Source organism: Electrophorus electricus, chromosome 18, assembly GCF_013358815.1.
Source record: "Electrophorus electricus isolate fEleEle1 chromosome 18, fEleEle1.pri, whole genome shotgun sequence".
NCBI lineage: Eukaryota > Metazoa > Chordata > Actinopteri > Gymnotiformes > Gymnotidae > Electrophorus > Electrophorus electricus.
The window spans coordinates 5,695,641-5,717,883 of record NC_049552.1 but is presented as its reverse complement, the minus strand read 5'-3'; the positions used below and the strand labels follow the sequence as shown (position 1 = coordinate 5,717,883).

Below are 22,243 nucleotides of genomic sequence, written 5' to 3'. Positions count from 1 at the left end.
CTCAAAGGTCCAAACCAAGCACATAAGTAATAGATGATGTAATGTACTCACTGTTGCCAAACAGGCCCTGGAGGCGGTGCTACAAGGCCCGCAACTGCAGAAGTGTTCGCTAGCCAATTTCCAGTTTGTTTCATAGCTATTAGGGCAACAAATTAATTGTTTGCCACAAATGTCACTTTTAGTCTTTCACTTTTTTTCTAGTTTGTGTAAGAGACTGACTGTACTAACTGTAACCCTTCGTACTAAATCTTTGAACAAGGACTGTATTAATACATGCACTTTTAATTTTATGGCATAATTTGCTAGCAGTGGTAAAAATATTTCTAATTTCACATGTGAAAATAAGTTCACAACTGATAACTCCTAAATCCATAAGTTCACAGTCAGAGAGTAATTACTGCATTTATTTAAAAGCCGACTTTTAGTTGTTGGAGAAGGATTTTAAGTATCAAAACAGCATGAGCTGAACTACTTCGCAGATGTATTTTGCATAAATGTGGTTGTTACCATGACGCAACAGCCCATATTGACCATTTAAAATCTTTCATTCATCAGTTCTGGGCATATCACATTCGGAATTACTCCATAACCGAGGCATAAGAAATCTCACCGTGACATTTTCACGTTTGCACAAACCCCTCTTTGCCACTACATTCAGAAGAGTTCACCACCACCCACCACCATGTACCCAAACAGACACTACCGCCTGACTCCATAAACCAGATTTCATCAGGACAAGGATTTGAGGTTTAGCACTGCTGCAACAACTCTTCCCAGCCTGTGAAAAGGGACCAGGGTTTCAGGTCCTATACAACTGCGTGTGAGTGAGTGAGTGAGTGTTTATGCGTGTGACAGAGAGAGAGTTGCTAAGTCAGAAAGGAAGGAAATACATGATGACAGCTCGCTTAGAGAGCTGTGCCCAGAGGAGCGGGCAGGCCAGTGGCACGGTTGAGTTTCGTCTCGATTGTTCTTCCTGATTGTTGGCGTGAGTTGCAAGTCAGATAAGTATCTATTATTTTTAGTGCTATGAGCGAGGGGCAGGGACAGAGCTGCCTTTGCATTGTTTTTAGTGTGGGCGACACTTACTAAAGAGAGGAATGTGGTTGTGAAGCTGCTCAGTAACAGGGCAACCACCATAATACACTGTAATCTCACATCAGATCAGAGTGTCATATCTGATTAATGACCAAACAGGATCAAAGAGTTGAGTGGACCTCAGAATGTGTCTGTAAATACTAACACATCTTTTTTTTTTCTTTTTTTTTTTTTTTTAAATCTTCACTTTAGGTCCTTACTCTGCAATATAGCATTACTGTGTCGGAAGAATGTACAGAAAAATCTAGATCATTGTTATGCTTGTTGTAGTTTTGGGTACATACAGTGCCAGTCAAAAGTCTGGACACACCTGACTGAATGTATGTTTTCGTAGTCTGAAAGGTATTTTAATCTCATGGTTAATGCTTAAAGTTGCTTATAAGACAAATATAAACAAAGAAAATTGATAGCCTATATATTAACTGAATTCCAAAATATATAAAACATATAAAAATACAATTACAAAATATATAAATATATAAAGTAAAAAATTTAATAAAATGTGAAAATGAACTGAATTTTGCCCCCCCTCAGCAAACAGTTTTCATTCAGAACGTTGGTACCTCACCTTACAAGTACCCAGCATATTAAGGCTGACAAAAAAAAGTACAAAAAAAATTAAAAACTATCATAGATTACTGCGTCATTACGAAAAAAAAAAGAGTGTGTCATCAAAGCAAAGCAAGGCTCCTTTGAGGAATCCAGGAAATAGTAAAAATAAACAAAGATTAGGTGTGTCCTACTTCTGACGGGTTGTGTATGAGCTATTAGTAGTAGCAGCATGTGATTTTATCCACAAGACACTGCTGGCAAACTGACCTGAACACAGTCTTATTGACAGGTTCTTGGTTACAGCATGTGAATTTGCTGAATTTACTTTCTAAGCAGTTACCTAAAGTGCAGCGCAGATCAAAGTACCAGCAGTTTTATCAGCAAACAGCCTAGTCTAGTCAAGGGATGACCAGTCTAGTCATGGGATAGTGCAAAAATCATCTCTGATCTCTCCAGATAAAAAAACCAAAGGAATCAAACATCTTAGAACTCAAAAGCTCTTTAAGTACATACGGTATGAAACAAATCCAGCCTTATGTGACGGGTGCACAGTTTTCAAGATTATTTTAACTGCCGCTGTTTTTGAGTTTTTGAGAGAGGCGACTGATTATTATATCTATCTGTTCACTCAGAAGGCATCTGATCATTTAAAGCACTTTTAAAAAGTTCTCTTAAAAAATATTGAGTTAGTGGAGTAGCTGATTTGTTATAATGTGCCTGCGTATAATATACAGATACGGTCCACGGCATTACTTACCACAAACACCCCTCCCCAAGCAAAGCAATGCCTGAGAGAGATAAAAAGAGATAGAGAGAGAGAGAGAGAGAGAGAGAGAGAGAGAGAGAGAGAGAGAGAGAAAGAGAGCGTGTGACAGAGACAGACTGAGGTGGGAGGGAGAGAAAGAGTGGGCGGGAATAAGAGAGGGAGAGAGGGAGAGACGGAGAGAGGGAGGCGTAGTGGCACAGTTCACTTGTGCGCTCGTTGCAGGGGTGTCGCTGTACTATGAGCTCGGTCTACGAAGGTGCTCTCACTTCACTCATCGCAGTACTGGCCCACTCAAACAGAGTACATCTGCTGGAGCACTGCTTATAATCACTTTCTGCACAGCTGAAGACCTCAGAAACATTTTTTTCCCTTCTTCTTCTACTGTCTCCCAAGGACTGAACTCAGCCAAAGCAAACTAATACATCAACACCTTCTTTTCTGCAGCTCTACAAGACGTCCGGTGCCAGGATACTTGCACTGAGTTCCTGTACTTGTAAGAAACAGCCATGGTTCAAGCTACTAGAGGGGTGTTCTTTGTAATGAATGATGGATATGTAAATGGGAATCGCTAATGGTGTTTTACAAGGTTTGGAGACACTTCAGTAGCAAATGCAAACTCAAGTTATGTCTGCAAATCTGGATTCCCTTTCAAGTAACTTTTGAGGCTTTAATTGATATGAGAAATGCTATCTGGTGCTTGTTCAGTGTCAACCCTGACGGGCGGCTTTCAGTCTGAATGCCCTTTTTAACCGGTGCAGAGACGGCTTTCTGCAAACATGGAAAATGTCATCAACAGCACGGTGCTCTGCGTGATTAACTGCACTATAAATGGCACCAATAACAGCTTGCATTACGAAGCGCACAGACCTGTTTTTCTGTTCCCCGTGGCAATCATCATCGTCATGATCATTGTGGGCAACTTGCTGGTCATCATCGCGATAGCGCGGACCTCCCAGCTGCAGACTGTGACCAACGTCTTCATCATGTCGCTGGCATGCGCCGACCTCATAATGGGGGTGCTGGTGGTGCCACTCGGTGCCACCATCGTCGTCACAGGCAACTGGGAGCTGGGGGAAGGCGCTTGCTCGCTGTGGACGTCGGTGGACGTGCTGTGCGTGACCGCCAGCATCGGGACGCTGTGCGCGATCGCCGTGGACCGCTACATCGCCATCACGAGGCCGCTCCGTCACAAGGTGCTGCTGAACAAGTGGCGGGCACGGCTGATTGTCTGCGTGCTGTGGGTGGTGTCCTCACTCACCTCCTTCGTGCCCATCATGAGCGACCAATGGCGCATCTCCCTCGACGAGCTCAACTCCCTCGACGAGCCAACGGTGTGCAAGAAGGGCGAGAAGTGCTGCGACTTCATCACCAACATGCCCTTCGCCATCACTTCCTCCGTCATTTCCTTCTACATCCCGCTGCTCATCATGCTCTTCGTCTATGCCAAGGTCTTCCTTATCGCCTCCAGACAGGTGCAGCTCATAGACAAGAGCCGCCAGCGCTTCCAGAACGACTACGGGCCCGACCAAGCCGTGCCCCCATTCTGCGGCAACAACAACCTGCCGGCCACGTGCAACAGCGGCGCCCCCTTCCCCACGCGGAGGAAAGGTTCGCGCCGTCGGCCCTCCAGGCTAATCGTCGTGAAAGAGCACAAGGCCCTGAAGACGCTGGGCATCATCATGGGCTGCTTCACCCTCTGCTGGCTGCCCTTCTTTGTGGCCAACATCATAAACGTCTTCGACCGCAAGCTGATCGAGCAGGACGTCTTCCGCCTGCTCAACTGGCTAGGCTACATCAACTCGGGCCTGAACCCCATCATCTACTGCCGGAGCCCGGAATTCCGGGCCGCCTTCAAGAGCATCCTGGGCTGTCCGTGGTTTCGCGCACGACACATGAACTCCCTCTATAAGGAGCTTAGAACCCGATGCCCTTGCTTTCTGGGCTCTTCGGAGGCGGGCATGGCCGGAGCTGTCCGGCCGGCTCACTGCGCGGCGGAGACGAAGCCCGAGCCGGGCTCGCGGACAGACGCGGACGACAGTCTAGGAAGTAGCCAGAGCAGCTACAAGAGCGAGGAGCCGTCGCCGAGGCCGCCGCACTCCAATGGGAGCACGCACTTCAGCGACTTCTCCGAAACGGAGACAGAGTTGTGAGTGAAATGGATTTTTTTTTTATCATCACTCTGGAGCCCCTAGTAAACAGAAGTGTAATCCTTTTCCATTAATTAAAAAAAGCAGCATTTTGGCTTTGATAACCTACAGCAGTTTTATTTGGTCTTGCTGACTTTCAAGATTTAGATATAAAGCTTTTGATAATACCAGCACATAGCACAGATTAAAGAGTCATAAATTTCACTTCCTGCATGATGAATCGTCTGGTTCTCTGTTACCTTCAGTTTTTACATGACGTCTATACATGGCTGCTGTCACATATAGGACAGTATATACAACTTGACCTGAAGCAATGAGCATGTCCAGATAAAATTATGGTTGTTTGTAGAAAGAGCTCAGTGAGGTGAACACCGTAAAGGAAGGGGGGGGCTATGGGGCAGGTTGGTATGAGATTCCTCGGAGTGACTGAATTTGTGGGCCGCTTAACAAAGAAATGATTACTTATTATGGTATGGTTTATAGCAGCATGTGAAAACACTTAGTGAAGTTTGCATAGAGAAAGGATGCCCACAATGCCCTAAATTCATAATCCCCCGTGTTTATGGTCATGTACTACACCAAGTGCGGTCGGAGACACATGTTCCTGTGGAAGCCTGCCGCTACCCTCTGAGGCTGAAGCTTCTCACCGGAACAGCCGCTGTGCAGTGAGCCACTCACATAGAATAGCTCTCGTGACACACCGTGGCTGGAGTTTTGCTCTCCAGTAAAACATTACAGTGATTATTTTTTAAAAAGAATCTTACCCAAGCAGAATGATAAGCAAGCAGGAAACAATATTAGTCTCAGTATAAATCTTACCATCTCCCAAATACGAGATCACACCAGGTACCAACTTTTGACAGCATGTTTCATCCATCTATATACTACATGAATTTATTGTTATTATTATTTTTGCTGTTAATGCTATAGGTAACAAAAACAACAACAACAACAATTATAGTATTAGTATTATTATTCTGTTACTTGACAAGCCTCTGCCATTTCAACACTGTTTTTAAGAAACAAAGAATCTAAGCTTCAGGTTCAGATTCCCATGTATAACATGCCTGATATGAACAGTTAAGGTCAACACTGATACTTCTACTTTCTGTACTTCAAAATGACATTCCCTGTTATATTCACTTTACATTTTTAGTTTGTTCATTTTTATTAGCTTTGCAAACAAGCCATTGCTGAGAATGAACTTTTACTATTAAAGGACTAGACACAATAATTTAAAAGAAAAGCAATTGAAAAGTAAAAAAAAAATACGGCTTGGCCATTCCCAGGTATTTGAATTTAAAATAATATGTTCAGGTCTTCAAAAGCCTTATTTTGCACAATAAACAAATGAGCGAATTTAGACTGGAGTCACACAGACCCTACTAACCCTGGGCCTTCAGGAATGATGAAAATGCTCCAGACCAAAGAGAGCAGCAGGGCTTTGTGGAAAAGCCGTTCTTAGAAATGGTAGAGAATGTAGAGGGGTGAAGGGGAGGCTTTAGCACAGCTGTTAAAAGGGGTTTGTGGTTGGCCCTGGAGACATCGCCCACCTGAAATGAAGCGGAAACAATATCCAGACGCGCAGGCGCATGCATACACACACACACACACACACACACACACACACACACACACGAATGTACAGACACATTTGTGCAAGCACACGCGTACATTCACACTCGTGCTGGAGGTGAAGAAAATATAGCTTTTTTATTTAGTACACATACCTGAGACTCAAAGTAAAAAAAAAAAAATAAAAAATTCACTTTTATTAAATTGAATGATCCTTAAGGAAAAACACTAATCATATTAATCTTAAGAAAATTTCATAGTTATTCAACATTTATAATCAACATTTATTGTGAAGCCTCATAAAAAATTTCACCTCTCAGAACTGACTAGCCCAGTTGTGAACTTTGACCCTGTAAACATTCATTTATCATGATGATGCCTTGCCAGTATTTTGCATATTGTTCTCAAACAGAATTGATTATAGGTTTTAACATTTTTTAAAATCTGACCGTCACATTAGGTGGATATGTCAGCAAGCATCCAGGATCCACAAATTCCCCTTCTTTTCCATGCTGGCAAATGGCAAACTCATTTGTAGAAACGTTTGGAGAGTATTTGATAACTGTTGATAACTAGGCAGATTTAATGACCACAGTATACGATGCCACGAGTTGCAGTGAGGTAATGTTTTCCAACGAGAGAGAAAAACGAAAGACAAAGGAAAAAAAGAAGAAAGGAAGAATATAGCAAATAAAGAAGAGCTAATGGGAGCTGACCTGTAGAGCTGCTGACGGTTAAGGCGAGTTGAGGGTGATTTCGCTGGTGTCAGTTTGCCTCCTTTTTGACAAATGAATCATATTATTCCATAATGTTACAGTTCGCGAACCCATGGGCCCTATCGGGTGTGAGCGCCCAGAATCTAATCCAATCGCAGCTGAGGGCCCTGCGAGGGCCTTCATTTAAAGCCCGCTAAAAGGCAGTTTGCTGCTGCACTGAGCCAACATCTATCGTATTAATGGATTTGGCGTTGGGTAACTGTACTGGGTGGGCGCCTAATCAAATAGACGAAAGGCCTGTGTGCCGGTCATAATCAGTTGGGTCAGGGTCACGTCTGGGGCCACGTGCTACTCGAAGTGTGTGGCGGGGAGGCGAGCGTCACGCGCAGGCCTCTGTGTTCCTGCTGATGGGTCGCTTTTAAACAGTAAGCTCCGAGGTACTAGCGAAAACAAACAAACAAACAATAGCAATTACCGCACTGCTGAGTTATAGATGGTTTGGAGCTCCATCTGCGTCATTCATAATAGCTTCGGCAGTGCACTGATTAACAGTATATGGAAGGGCATTTTTTAAAGGCTGTTTTTGTGCCCTGAGGAGGAAGAATGATTATTTAAATGCAGACCCCAAAAAAAGTATTTGGGGAATAAAATTGCCAACTTGAAGAAAAGGACTGATTGTACCAATTGCACTAGCCTGTGTATGACTGGTAATTTTACACGTTGCAAATACACAGTTCGCCTCTGTATATCTCTAATACTTTATGGGAAAAATCAACTGATTAGCGTTTACGGCTAACTCATGGGACCGACGGGTCTCAAGTAGTGTGCGCACGGTGGTCTCGGCGGTGTTTTTTGAGTTTGTGGGTGCCACTCCGGAGTCTCATGGACCCTCCCGACAGCTGATAAACGTTATCACTGCGTAGCACCGCTTCCTTTACTGCAGAGAAGCTGTTTACCAACTAAACAGAGCTAGGGACTTCGGCTAAACGTATCTCTGCGTGTCGTTTTGGCAAGCAGCAAAGTGATCAAGCCAACGTCTTCAGCATAGATGGCTCTGAATTACTATTTGTTTGTAATGAGTAACACTATTAAACACACACTTACGCTGAACAAGAAACTAAATTAGAATCAAAGCAGTGTCGTTTACACGTCGCAGGTTTATTTCAGAGATTTTTCCGTTGAAACACTGCCTGTCCAAGATTAACATTCCCTGTCTCATCGGACTCCACGGCATAACACAGGAGGAACCGGCTGCATTTTTTTTTATCCCTTTCCCTCTCTCGCAGCCAAACCGGACTGGTAATAGAAATGTGCTTTCAGAACCTGAATGGGAAAGTGACTGGCTTAGACATCATGCTTATTTACACGGGACAAGATCGTGGTTCATTTGTTCAAGTTTTGGAATTCTACTTGATACACTAAAAAATAAACTTCAGGAAGAATGTGCAGACAGTCGGCTTCTTTTTAAAGGCACGCTGCTTTGTACTTTATATGGGCAGTGACATTCTTGTAAATACATTCGACTCTTCCACCTAATTTACATACTGAACTGAAAGGACTGTTTTGGCTGGAACCTGTCCAGTTATTTCCCTGCTGATTGGGCGAACACAAACTATTTTTCGCCTACACACGAAAAACCGCCTGTGAGCTAGACAGTTCAAAAGAGGATCTGGTGGGAATGTAATCATCTGAGGTAATCTGGACAAATCGCAGACAGAGCATGCATACATTCATTCAACAAAATTATTCGTACTGAAGCACTTTAGCTTTCTCTCTGTGTTATTCCACAGGATAACAATAACTGTGAAGTGATCCACTGGAGTTATGTCTTTATAAGAGCATCCGTTAAAGAGAATCTTACAATTGGACTTAATTATGTCATAAGCACAGCAGGCAATCAGGAATCGGTCACTTCAAGCCACACGCCATTCATATTTCTGAGCTTTGTCTGAGAAAGGTGTCGGACTGGTGGCATCTTTACTGCCATTTATGACATGCTGGGAAAGAGCTCAGCACTTCTTTACGCTGACATCTGCACGCCTGCTTTGCCCAGGCCCTGACATGACAAACATGTTCTTGATCACTGCGAGAGTCTGAGGCTCAGTGCACAGTGAGGTTGACAGGAGGCCAGAATGGGTCGTTATCTCCTCTGGCTGGCTTTCATTTGCTGTATCTGTGGTGGGCTATGTTTCCCTACAGAACAGATAGCATCACACGCACCAGCCACCACTGTCAACCAACGTATCTGGCAGACATGCGCGCCACACAGCAGCACTCCTGTGGGCCACGCCATGGAACATGGAGGGCGCTTGGGTCATTGAAGTGGCTACAAAATGACAGAGTGGCAGGGCAGTCTTTTGTGGAGCAGGCAGACATCCCATGATGCTTTGTGGAGCACGAACACTTCCCATCAAGCTGAACAATAGGCTGCTTCTATTTGTTCCCCATTTTCCAATCCAGGACGGCTGGTGTTATTTTAGGTCTTTTCTGCTAATCAAATTGAAGCTTTTGGTTTTCCATACTTGCTCATATTTCTTAGTGCAATCACAGTGGGCGGCACGACAGTGATTCTCCAGTCAATTTGAGAGCTGACGAGCTTGACTACTTTACAAAATACATACTTCTACCATGAGCGGAAAGAGAAGGAAGCACGGAAAGGTGAAAGGATTGGTAATGCTTGAAAAGTTATCCTTTTTGGCCTCTCATGAACATGTGCATGAAGCCATATGCTGTGCATCAATACACATGCCATGCGCTGATTGTTACATCATGCTCTGTGCAGTAGGCGAGAGACAGAGAGAGAGAGAGAGAGAGAGAGAGAGAGAGAGAGAAAGAGAGATGTTAAAGAGACATGAAGAGCATAAGCAATGAGGTAATGCCTTATTTCAGGATATTGATTCAGTATGGAGCAAGGAGATCCTTTCAAAAGACACTGTGTCACTATAATGTCACATAGTCAAATCCTGTGCAGGGCAGGCCTATCTGGGACATTATTCCTTATCCATGTGTTGGTCAATTTCTCATCGCTGTTGCTCAAGGTTTATATTTTGGTTGAAATCACTTAGGTCTGGGGCTACAGGATGAAATCAATAAAGGCTTGAGTGCAAGACTTTAAACAACCTACCCTAGATGTGCATCCTGGAACTGGTTGTAACTGGGAGGGTCAGTTCTGTCCAACTGTCAGTTCAAAATGTTTATTCCGTCCTGTCATGCAGCCGACCAACGTAACGAATTAACTCGACTAGAAAGTGGAGTCATGTGATGCAGCTGAAAATGTAGTAGTCAACACGTCCAGCTGTCACGATGTCATGCTGTTATGTGTGCTAAACAGACACCATGCAGTGTATTGCCACTTTAAGGGGGCCTGAATATTTTGCTTAGCAGGAGAAGAATGAAACAGTGAGGCTGCAGAGTCAAGAGCTTCTCTAAGTGGAGCCGCGGCAGCCATCTGCATTCAGAAATAAGGCGCGCACACCACAAGTGCGTAGTCACCTCCGCCACACGCTGCATTGTGTGCCTGGCACACAAGCATGGCAGCAAATGTTCATTCCGGCTCCAAAGCTGGCCTCAGCGCCCCTGTAACAGTAGCTGTGGAACAGAAGAACAGAGAGGGAGAGAGAGCACACATTATAAAACCATTAAAACCCATTAAAAACCAAAACAAAGTGAAACACCATTTGAAACTCCACAGTGGTGCCTGCAGTAACGCCGTGTAACAGGAGAACGAGGCTGTAACAAGGAACAAAACAAAACTTCAGGGACAGACAGGTACAGATTCGTGTGGCCTGTTGAGAGTGGCTGTGCTGGGAGTGCCAGGTCTGCGCTGGGACTGTCAGGTCTGTGCTGGGAGTGTCAGGCCTGTGCTGGGAATGTCAGGTCTGTGCTGGGAGTGCCAAGCCTGTGTTGGGAGTGTCAGGACTGTGCTGGGAGTGTCTCTGTTGCTGGGAGAGTCAGGCCTGTGCTGGGAGTGTCAGGTCTGTGCTGGGAGTGTCAGGCCTGTGCTGGGAATGTCAGGTCTGTGCTGGGAGTGCCAAGCCTGTGTTGGGAGTGTCAGGACTGTGCGGGGAGTGTCTCTATTGCTGGGAGAGTCAGGCCTGTGCTGGGAGTGTCAGGTCTGTGCTGAGAGTGCCAGGCCTGTGCTGGGACTGTCAGATCTGCTCTGGGAGTACGTGAGAGCTAGAGAGAACCATGCCTGTGACGAGTGACTGAGCGAGAGTTCAAACAGCGGCAAAGCAGTGATCGCACTAACCTCAGCAGTGGCAGAAGTGTGAGCATGAAACTCTTTCATGGGAAAAGAAAAGTAACAAAGTGTGCAGGACTAGTTTATACAAGCGGAACCGGGTCAGATGTACGGCAGACGTCTCAGTAATGCGAAAAGGTCAAACTGGCAGATGTACTTCAGCAGGTCAGGGGTGGGGAGCTGGGGGCAGGATTAAATGCGGTCTCTCCAGATGAGTGAGTAGACACCATACCCGTGACGGTGGGGAGATAGAGGGACATGCCTGAAAAGCAGCGGTGCACACGATGACAACAGGAGGAATTCTTTTCCTAGGCAGAGATTTGGGTATGTGCCCGATACCCACATCAACATACAGGCATGTCTGCCACTACAGTCACATATACATGGACGAGAATGCCAGACCGACAGGTTTGGAACCACTCACTGTGGTTCAGCTGCAGCGTTCACTTTGAAGAACCTTCAACCCAAAAAGTACATTTTTAGTCAATCTTTCCTCAACCCATTAAATTACAATTACTTTGAGAAATCTCCCTTTAATCTAATTGGCATCTTCAAGAGAAAAGTAGCACAGAAATATATCAGATTAGACACAGTGGCAGGTTGTGACCTGTGCTAATTAAGGAACTTTACAGGGCTTCATCCTAAAACAGAAATTCTTGTGAATGAGGGTGTGGAGTAGGGGGAAGGGCACCCTAGCACGTGGCGCTACCCATGTGACCATTAGGCTTGCCACACAGACTACTACAGACTCGCCTGAAGACTGATTAGACGATAAGACACAGAAGCTACTACACAGAAGCCAAAGGAAGAGACAGAGAGAGCAGATTCAGAAGAGGGTCTGGAGTCGAGAATGAAAAGCCTCAGTATCTCCATACCTAAGACATTCCAAAACCCCTAAATTTAGACTTTGAATAAATGCTCTATGGCAATATCCTGATTGATTATGGCTACTACGAGGCTGGCAAAGAAGCAAATGTACTTGGTTTACATTCTCATTATACCACAGCTGATTCATGTTGGTATCGCTTTCACGGACAACAAAACTGCCGTTCCACTCACTCTCTCTTCATTTGCTCCTCGCTGCGGGCTCACAGATGGCTCATCGTCTGGAGTTGCCTCGCACGTGGCTCCTTTCACATCTAACGGTGACTGAGCTGGTGCCGGACTCGAAGACCTTCCAGCCTGCTGTACCCGCTCTCACATGACAGGCTCACTGCTGGGGGCCGGCACCGGCCCCTGGGGTGTTTAGGGGCCAGGGACATTCTCACATAAAACCCGTCTTTGGCTACGTTAATAAAAACCTCCTGTGTTGTATGATTTGTCATCAACCTTAGCCGCTCTGCATTTTTTTCTCCCTCATCTCACAGCCATGTTCTCTGAGGGCTGTCTTGTTTTCAATGTAGGCCCGTCCCACACCTCGCTACACTGTCCTTCATCGCATGCGGTGGCAACAGTGGGCGGTTTAGAAGTTTCCTCTTTTCGATGCTCGCGCTCGCAAACAAATGCACGATGCCCCGGTGTTCTGCATTGATCATGTGCAAATGATCACGTGTGCAGATTTTCACATTCACATGACAGACAGAGGACGGGCAGACACAGAGACATACGCAAAACACAGCTGGGCTCAGGCGTGTCTGGTTTCAGTATGCTGCACAGTATAAATGGAGCAACCTGGTACCTTGGGATTTGGCCTGGCACAAACTGAGCGGTGGAAATATTTGCCCAAACTCAGCTGCACAGTACAGATGCCATTGTCTGCCTTCTGTCCTAAAATTTGGATCAGGGTGGATTCAACTGTTACCAAAGTTCCGTTAGAAGGGCTTGTTTGGCACCGGAGGCAGAGAAGTCCCACTGCTCCCATTGCGTGCTTCTGGAAACGGATGATTTCGTTAAGATGAAAATCAGATAAATCCCACTTTACTCTGACATTTGCTCAAGCCAACGCAGGCCCTGCAGAGATGTTTGCTGGATTTGGGGCAACGGCTCCTTGCTGCTACACTTGCTGCTGCTGTCATGGCTTCCGTAAAAACTGCCAAATTGCAATCGCAAGTGGTGGATTGAAATCTGGCATAGGCCTGGAAGTCTGAACCAAACTCTTTAACGGTTATTTTGAGGCTGGCATGAGCAAAACAGAGGACAGAGATGTTATTCTGCCGTCTCGACTGACGCCCCCATGTTAGTGTTCTGGCCTCTGATTGGTTGTTGTGGCAGGGCATGGACGGAGTGAGAAATGACCCTCAAAGCAGGTCCACCTTGCTCAAAGAAGTGAATGAGGGGCGTATGTCTTGGACTGACATGCCATGTGAGCTGAATCCAGCAGTCGTTAACCGATACGATTGTGCAAACATTCATTCACACATTTAGTACAGCTGAGCGCCCCTGATAGCAAGTGCCCAGGCTAAAGAGGGAATGAGGACAATACACAAGAACATTGAGTTGACAAACTGAACCTCTGAGACAGAAAGACAAGTCAGTGCACAGGCCAGCCCTAAACCTACACTCCAGTCTTACCGTAGGCTCCTTATTTCATATGTTCAATTAATTTCAGGGAAATTTTGAAATGATAGTCATACTCAGCTTTTGCAATGTATTGCACAAAATCACACTCAGTGTCTCAGAAGGAATGGCAGAGAATAGTTTAGATGTCATTGACCTCCACTGATGGATTGCCAGGTGAAAACCTCAGGTATGGGGTCAAACAGCCCACTGGTGATGTAGAAAGACATTGGTAGTTACTGTGCATGTCAAAGTGAAGGGTTTATTAGAAGGCTAAAGATGTTTATGGCTGCAACCCTAGAATTTCCCACAGGGCAGCACGTAAGTCTCCCTCTATTATATACCTAAACACACACACCCACAGCCCACCCTCCCAAACACACACAAACACACACACATACACACACACACACACACACACACACACACACACACACACATACAGACTAAGTGAAAGCCTATATGTATTGGCTCAGTTATGAAAATATAACTAATTAAATGCAAATGAGGCCAATGGGTTCAGCATGAAGCCGAGCCCACTGCACTAATGCAGTAAGCCAAGGGCACTCATGATTCTCCGGGCAGCGGCAGCACTGGACATGACCTGCTCACCTCTCATCGTATGAGCAAGCTCATCAACATAACAAAATTAAACGCAGTCGACAGCACTAACGCCTAACAGAAACATTTTGATGTGGAACGGAGCACCTAACATTCCATGCAAAAACGTGTGGTACAAAATGTCAAACAGGCCTGCGACAGGCTTTACGAAACGTGGCTCAAATCAGGCAGGTTGCCAGCTTGCCACCGATCTGGCACAGCGGTGACTTCACACCTCCCTCAGGTCCAGCAGCTGACGAGCATTGAACTACATACCTACAATGGTGTGCACCTCAGCCACCATCATAGGTATGCAGTGAAGACTGGACGTAGTAAATCACGGAGCCTCAAAGGAGTAGGGCAGATCCGCAAGCCCACATGTTGTAGTGACCGAGGGGGACTGTTTCTGCTGGTGAAACTTTAGGCGTAGACATGGTGGGCATTTTTTGCATGTTTGTTGCATTTCAGCATGGCTGCAAAACCAGCTGTTCTGTAGAGATGCATTAAATGTAGTCCACAAAAATGCAAACACACAGGCTGTGTGTGTGTGTGTGTGTGTGTGTGTGTGTGTGTGTGTGTGTGTGTGTGTGTGTGTGTGTGTGTGTGTGTGTGTGCGTCGCTAAGAGAGTGAACAAGAATGGCAAGGAGAGAGAGGGGGAGATTTCTGTTCACTCTGTTCTCCAACTCTGTTCCTATTCCCACCCTTTCACCTAGACTTCACTCCTCATTCTGGAACACCTAGGACACAAGAGCCCATTCACATGGAAATGTGCAGCTAATCAGGGCCTATAGGCATTGTATTAGGGCCTGGAGCACAGATCCGTGCAAACACAGCACTGAGATAAGGAGGATGTCCTAACGGCATTTCAAAATGTTTCGGCATGCGCCTCCAAATGAGACACGCGTAATGGCCAGACAGCAAATTCTAACTGCAAAGTGAGGCACTACAGTAATGCATGATGCGACATAAAAGTGTTTACATGGCAATACCCCCACCCCCGACTAATAATTTGAAACTTACATCAAGAAGACTACAAATTTAAAACATATGATTATAATGGGATGGATTATGTGTAATGAAAATTTCAGTTAACATGATGCAGACAAAGGTGAAGGTGTTTGGGAAAGATTGTTCTTGAATCAAATGTGAGGATGGGATGCAACTCTGGGAAAAGGCTATTGCTCTTGCCATGTCACCTTCCAATGTGTCTGGCTACAAGCTGGCTAACAGTAGCCGAGCAACATATATCTGCTCAAAGGATCACACACAAGAGTGTAAAAATGTCCTTTCCAGGTCTTTTGGTTGTGTGTGATGTCAGTACGGGGCTGGGGCCCAGACGGCGTGCTCCAGAGATACTCTGGTAAACACACATGAATGAAACACTAATTGCAGAGTCAATGTAATCCGATCAGATACAGAGGCGAGTGGAGGTAAACACCTCGGAAGTTATGATGAACACAGCAGTAAAAAAAAAAAAAAAACACAGTTAACGTGGTTCAGTCGCAGGTGACTTGTGATAAAAGATAAAAGACAAACAGAGAGGTGACAGAGAAAGGGTGGCAAAATCATGCAGCATTTTCATGTTTCAAAAGTCATAACTCATAACGGGTCCATTAAGTGTGGTGGCATCAGGTAACCTTCAGGCCTTTTCTCCAGTAATGAATAGCTTATATAAAAACCAGTCCAGAGCAGAGCTGGGAGGGGGGACTCAGATTGAGTTAGCAGGATGCTAATGTGAAGAAACGATTTACGTGTTCCAGGTTGCCTTTCTGAGCATGGCAGTAAAAAGAGGCTTGATTAAAAATATTTTCAGACCATCAATCACTGAAATCAACTATTTTTTAAGCCTGACATCTGACTGGACCATTTTTACCAAAAACAGCAGAAGCACATAGACGAGTATTTGTAGAGTAAACTAAAAAATGAAATTGCTGACCAAACCATTTACTTTCGCTAAGGACAAGCTGTTTTTAACAAAATATACAGCATTCAAAATGATGAATTAATTGGTGTAGTTTGCAGTGGAGTTCTCCAATGCAGGCGAATCTAAGAGTAGACTATTACTCAAACTCCACAGCAGTAACAAGGACTCAGAGCACAAGCAGTGCATTTAGCTGCTTGTATTATGGGCACATCCAGCTAGTGAAATTACAGTCAAGGCCTAGGCAAGGTATTGTTGGATACAAATTATGAAGCACCAAAATTTGTAGATGATTACACAAGACAAAAAGAAAACTACATTTGCCTTGGCTATATATGTACTATAGCAAAGGTTAAATGATCTTTACATAACCATTTATATGTGCTGCTGGGTGAGTTTGGCTTGCACCATAGAACAAATATTGTTGTCCATTGGTAGAGTTCTTTGGGAATACTTTTCTTTATGTAAAAGGCTTTTATTTCCACAGGTGGTGTAACAAAACGCTCCGCACACTAAAGTAACACCAGAGGTACTTAAGAACCTGTGCATCTAAAACTACGTTTTTACTGTACGTTTTAATGTGGCGCGATCATTCGGAAGACGTTGAGGTGGCGGTAACACTAACTGGGCTGCCTGATGTGACCCTTCTTATCGGATCCCGGGGGAAACGACAGGATGGACAACAACAAAGAAAGAAAAGAAAAGTCTTTGATGGCACTCATGACCCGGTCTGCCTCTCGTGCGCTCCTCTGGGTCGGGCCGGGCTCTCCCAGAACATTTTTCATCTTATTTCCCCCTCCCTCCCTCCACTTCCCCCACGCAGCCTTTCCCCCCCCCTCAGACAGGACATGAGCGCTGGGCACTGTTTATATGTTCCAGTGGAGACATGTACAGTATCCGAGATAGGATCGGAATCCCGGGCATTTGGAGCGACAGTGGGAGAAATGAGGAAGAAGAGGTGGGGGCTTGCGTGAGGGAGCAAAAGATGAGCGACAGGATATCATGAGAGAAAGACGGAGGATGGGATGTTCTCCCAGGACGACAGAGTTGAGAGTTTATATTTGTGCCATCATCTTTTTTTCTCAGGGAAAGAAAATAATATTATTGGCTTTTTTTTTTTTTTTTTTGACAAGGGGATAGCTTTCTCTGAGCCACAAAATCAAATCATTTTCATTTAAAAATACCAATGAAAAGGATCTGTCACACACTGTGGCAGCTACAAATGCAGTGGCAGAACTAATAAAGCATGGCCGCGATGCTTAATGCATTGACAGATTTGAGGTTGGCTGAAGAGTGGGTCTGCAAAGTGCCACGTGTGCTTTTCTTCTTGTTCTGGTATATCCAAGTCATCTCTCACTATACCGCCTCGCCAAGTGCAGCAAGCCAGCCAACATCCTGATGAGAAAATTGGCCTTAAATGTATGGATACTTAAACTATGAGAGCATGGATTTTAGATTTTCTGACACAGGACATTTTGTGTTTATAAGCGTGTGTAAGTATGTGTGTGTGTGTGAGAGAGAGAGAGGGAGACAGAGAGAGGGAGAGGGAGAGAGAGAGAGCAAGAGAAGAAGAAGGAGAGAGGTGTGCAGTCATATCAATTTAAGATGAGTGAGTTAAATTGGGTAAGAGAAAGTATTTATATATAGTCTTTTTCTTTGACCACATTGAGTATCGTAGTGATACTATTTCAATTAATCCAGAAAATTCTAACTACTAACCTTGTCTTGGTCCTATATTTTTTTCTATCTTAAGATAACATGTTTGTAGTGATATTATTGCTATGCTTAGATCTGTGCAACAGTACTTCAGTATTTATCAGTGTCAAACTTCAACTGATTCCTCCGTATAATATAAATTCATACAAATCATTTAATCTTTCAACTAAAATAATTAAAATAAAATAATTAATTATGACCAAGCTACAATTTATTAAAATAAATACGTACTTTTATTTTGTATGTATGGGCATTTCATAATTAATAAAATAATTTTATAGATTATATTAAATTTAATGTTTTTTTTCCAAAATGTTCAGTTTTGCAATTAAAAGTGTAAAAATGTAAAGTGAGTATATTGCACACTGATGCAGTATCACAGTACTGCTATGAGGCCAAGGGTCATGAATGCAGAGACAACAAAGCCTCAGGAAATATTTGGGCTAAAACACAGTGTTCCAGTTTAAATGTAAAAGAGTTACAGATAGTTTAACCAACAGCAGTACAATACCAGAATGTCAGCTTGCGTGCTGTGTATGATCCATTTGTATGTGAAGTGCTTTGTGAATTATGAAAGATCCAAACACTTGAAATACTTGAAACATTTCCAGGCTCAAGATACATATTAGAAATAATCAGGGAATAGTAAGAGCGTCTGGCAGTGCTTCTAACCAAGACTATTTTCTTCTTTCCCTAGTTCCACTCTACAGGAGCAGGATGAGTAAGACTCCTCGGCTTGCCTGGACGACAGAGAGAGAGAGAGAGACTCATTTCAGCCGAGAAAAGCTAAACTTCCAGTGGTCCGAGGACCATCGCTACAAACGCAGAGCCACAAGGGGGGAACCTCCCGAAATTAGTACAATGAAATAAACAAGACAAGCAAGATAAACAAAATGAGGAAAGCTAATCATACGGCGGCATGCACAAAGAGGACTTGCAGACTCCCAGGAGCTGACGAGAGCAGAGAGTGCGCTTAGATTGCTGATGCACTCGGCCTTCGGGCTCTGCTAAGAAAGGACTGGACCGCTCCACCTCAGGACAGGTCTGCGGAGTCCAAGTGACAGACGGCGGCCGTGAACGAGCAGCCGGAGACCCGGCTGGAGCGGAGAGGAAGGGATGAGGCGTCTGGTTCCCCAGTGAACCAAACCTTGAGATCTCTAAAGGACTCAAAGTTAGCAAAAAAAAAAAAAGTTTCCCCCCCCTTCCTCCCATGGCACTCTAAGTTAGTGAAACTACACATATACGAATGTTTTCTTTTAGTAAGAGAACGCACCTACAGCAAACTTTAAGCACAATGGATGTAGCCTCTGGTTTTCAATATAAAAAAGTGGCAGTTTAAACCAAATTTTATACTTATGTTAAATTATTTTTTAATTTATTTTTGTTGCCTGTCTTACCTGTGAATGTGTAAAAGACTATCAGAAACGATACAGGTATTCATGTCGCATAGGTTACCTTCTGTTCGGTGGTGTGTATTTCATGGTAGCTAATGTGTTTTGTTCGGTCTGTCAAGTCCAAACCTTATCGCTGTTTGAAGTGCCCAGGACTCGAACCCTTATACTGCCATATTTTTGGGGTGGCCATATTCTCATCAAGCTCAGACTTTGTTCTTACCCTGGGCTCACATGCGGAAATCTGAACACAAGAATCACCTCATTCTCCTGATTCTTTTATTCACCTTCAGTGCTGCTAGATACCTGTTTTCTTTTTTATTTCTTTGGTGGCAAAAGACTGACGAACTTTCATCTTCTGAAACACACCCAGTGTATAGGGCATGACGCACAATATTGTTCTGTATTACACTTTTGTTAAAATAAGTTCCTGTTCTAATAAAATTCACAAGGTAAAATTAATTTTGACAATAAATGGGTCAAGAAAAAAAAAAAACATGAAGATTAACTGAACATACTCACCTTTCCAAATATAGCAAACTTGTGCTTCATTATCATGTATAACTGCAAAGGCTTTCATTATCATTGATGAAAGCAAAAACTGGCAAAACAGGAAAATAAGAAAAGTGATTGAAATAACAACAAACACTTACTGGTGTCATCTTTCTGTAGTCCTTTGATACAGGATGATGAATTAATGACTGCTCTGCTTCTAGAGAAATCAACTGGCAACATCACTTGCTATCATCAATGCTTTTTGAGCTCTGTGCACAATTCCTTATTTAATAGGATTTTCTTCTAATATATGTGGAACAGCCAAGACTGAATGCTCAAAAAGAAAAAAACGAAGGGAAAAAGCAGAGCTGCGCTGTTAGCTCAAAAAGACACTAAACTCTCTGTGAAATGTCACCATGGCAGATTTTATAAATATTATTTGAAACCAGTCACTGTGATTATTGCAACTAAAAGTGTAACCCTGGCTTTAGCATAATCTTAACTCCACCATCAGTAGAGATATTAAAACTAGTCTTATTGTGAGTCCAGAAGAAAGGCCCCAGTAATACAGAGACTCACTCATAATGTAGTGTTCACACAGGCAGGTGATTTGACTGGTCTGTGTGAATACCTGTTATTGTGTGTTTTGAGATAATCCGGACCGGTTCCAGAGCACCTAATGAAAAGTTCAGGGTCTCATTACAGTTCTGAGCAGGGCTGCTTTGGAACCAAAAATTCTCCATTCTGATGCAGGAAGTGAAGAATAAAGTGGATTGCGTGAACCGTGACCGTTTGTGAATTGAGAAATTACAATGGCCAAAATGGTGATTAATATGTGATCAATTAATGTCATTCATTACAAAGCTCTATAAATAAATTAACAGAAAATAATTGCAAGATTCATATGTGAATCTGTGTGAATGTATTTAAAAACAAACAAACAAACAAAAAATGACTAGTCCCAGACAGTGGGCTGTAATCAAAATCAAAAATGCTTCAACTCTCTGTATACAGTCCAAGGTGCAGATAGGGTATGAAATAGATTTGTGGAAAAGAATTATGACTGGACTACCAAAAAATTCACACTGGCCTGTTTAAATGATAGGAAGTGAACATTTGGTTTTAAGATGTGGCTATGCATTTGTTCACAGTAGAACAGTCTCTACCAGCCCAGAATGCAGAGTGTGGCGCTGGAACTGCCCAGGATACAACAGTCTTATCTCTCTAAGCCCAATGGATGGAAACAATTACCCACAACACCCTGCCTCCAGTTTGATTACTATCGGCTTAGGCCTGTTTTTACTCCTCGACAAACACCGCCAAGGGAAGCTGGAGAAACCATCTCAAAACCTCAACAGGGAAGATGAGAGTCCAAAACATATAAATAAACAAACAAAACATATGTTAAGGTTGTCAGACAGGCCTCTGTAGCAATCTGACTAAACTGGTATTGTATTTTGTTTTTTTAAACACCACTCCCCTTGCATCTAAATTAAGCTCTCCTGAATCCCATTTCACCTCAGACAGACAGTTATGACTGGAGATGGCAATCTCAAAAACCACCTACATTTCAAACCACAACAATAAAACATAACCAAAGCAGAGAAGGCGAGAAGGAGACATTTGCTAGTATAGTATATCAGATAATGGTCAAATGCTGAGTAAAATGAGAGATTCTCGACAGACAAAGTCAAGTAGGAGACATTTGTCAGTGTGCAGTGACCAAGAATCAAGCAGACAGAAAACAAAGATTTTTCCTGATTAGAAAATGCTGTCAAAAAAAAATTATTCTCACCACTAGGTCTGGTATGATTTAACTGAAACTAAACCTAATACTCCTATGATCATTTCCCCATACAGACTTAACTTAATCCTGGTCTCAAAAGATCTTTTCAATTGCAATTGTCTGTTTACAATGGCATTTACTCTAGGGTAAAAAAAAAAAAATCTGTATCTGGAAACTCAACCAAAAACAGATCTATGGAGGTTACTTTAAAATAATAGAATCAGCGTTATTCCCCTAAAAAGATCAAAAACAGCAACCCAGAGCGAAACCACTGTATGTTTATCCTCAATTCTGACTTGAGATGTCACCCAGTAAACAACAGAAAAACAGAACCAGCTCCATCTTATTGCACAAAATATTACTCCATGTGTCCTTGAACTATTTAACTTACAAAACCTCTTTTTGGTACTATTCAAATAAAGTGTTTCCCTGGGTGTTGAAGACCAGATAACCACACATAGGAGCAGATAACGGGTATAGCACGAGTCGTGTGTGCATCTTCCTGGAACTCGCTACAGATGAGAATGGGGAGAATTCTTTTAAAAGTCTAGATAAAAAGTCATAGAGCCGGCTGGATGGGTCGGCTATCTGGAAAGCAACATTGTAGACGGTTGGACTCACCCTCCTAAACAATGCTTGCAAGAATGCCGCCCCGCGACAGCCACCCGGCTAAACTGAAACCTGGGTGCTGGTCAGCTACCTACAGGATGTCATCTGGAGGTTACGAATTCAACTTGGGCTCTGAC

At 43.6% G+C, this 22,243-nt stretch overlaps 1 protein-coding gene across 1 annotated transcript; it reads left to right on the top strand.

Annotated features, from left to right (window-relative positions):
- Positions 1-2,617: 2,617 nt before the first annotated feature.
- On the top strand, positions 2,618-20,510 carry adrb3a (adrenoceptor beta 3a). The gene is made up of 2 exons (XM_027012187.2): positions 2,618-4,559; positions 18,523-20,510. The coding sequence occupies exons 1-2, from the start codon at positions 3,190-3,192 to the stop codon at positions 18,548-18,550; spliced, it is 1,398 nt and encodes a 465-aa protein (XP_026867988.2). The 5' UTR covers positions 2,618-3,189; the 3' UTR covers positions 18,551-20,510.
- Positions 20,511-22,243: the final 1,733 nt, after the last annotated feature.

What these genes read in the sequence shown, in the direction of transcription:
- adrb3a (XM_027012187.2), top strand. Translation starts at nt 3,190, where the DNA reads ATGGAAAATGTCATCAACAGCACGGTGCTCTGCGTGATTAACTGCACT. An exon ending in TCCGAAACGGAGACAGAGTT is followed by an intron (nt 4,560 to 18,522) that starts GTGAGTGAAATG and finishes TTCTTTCCCTAG; the next exon opens with TTCCACTCTACAGGAGCAGG.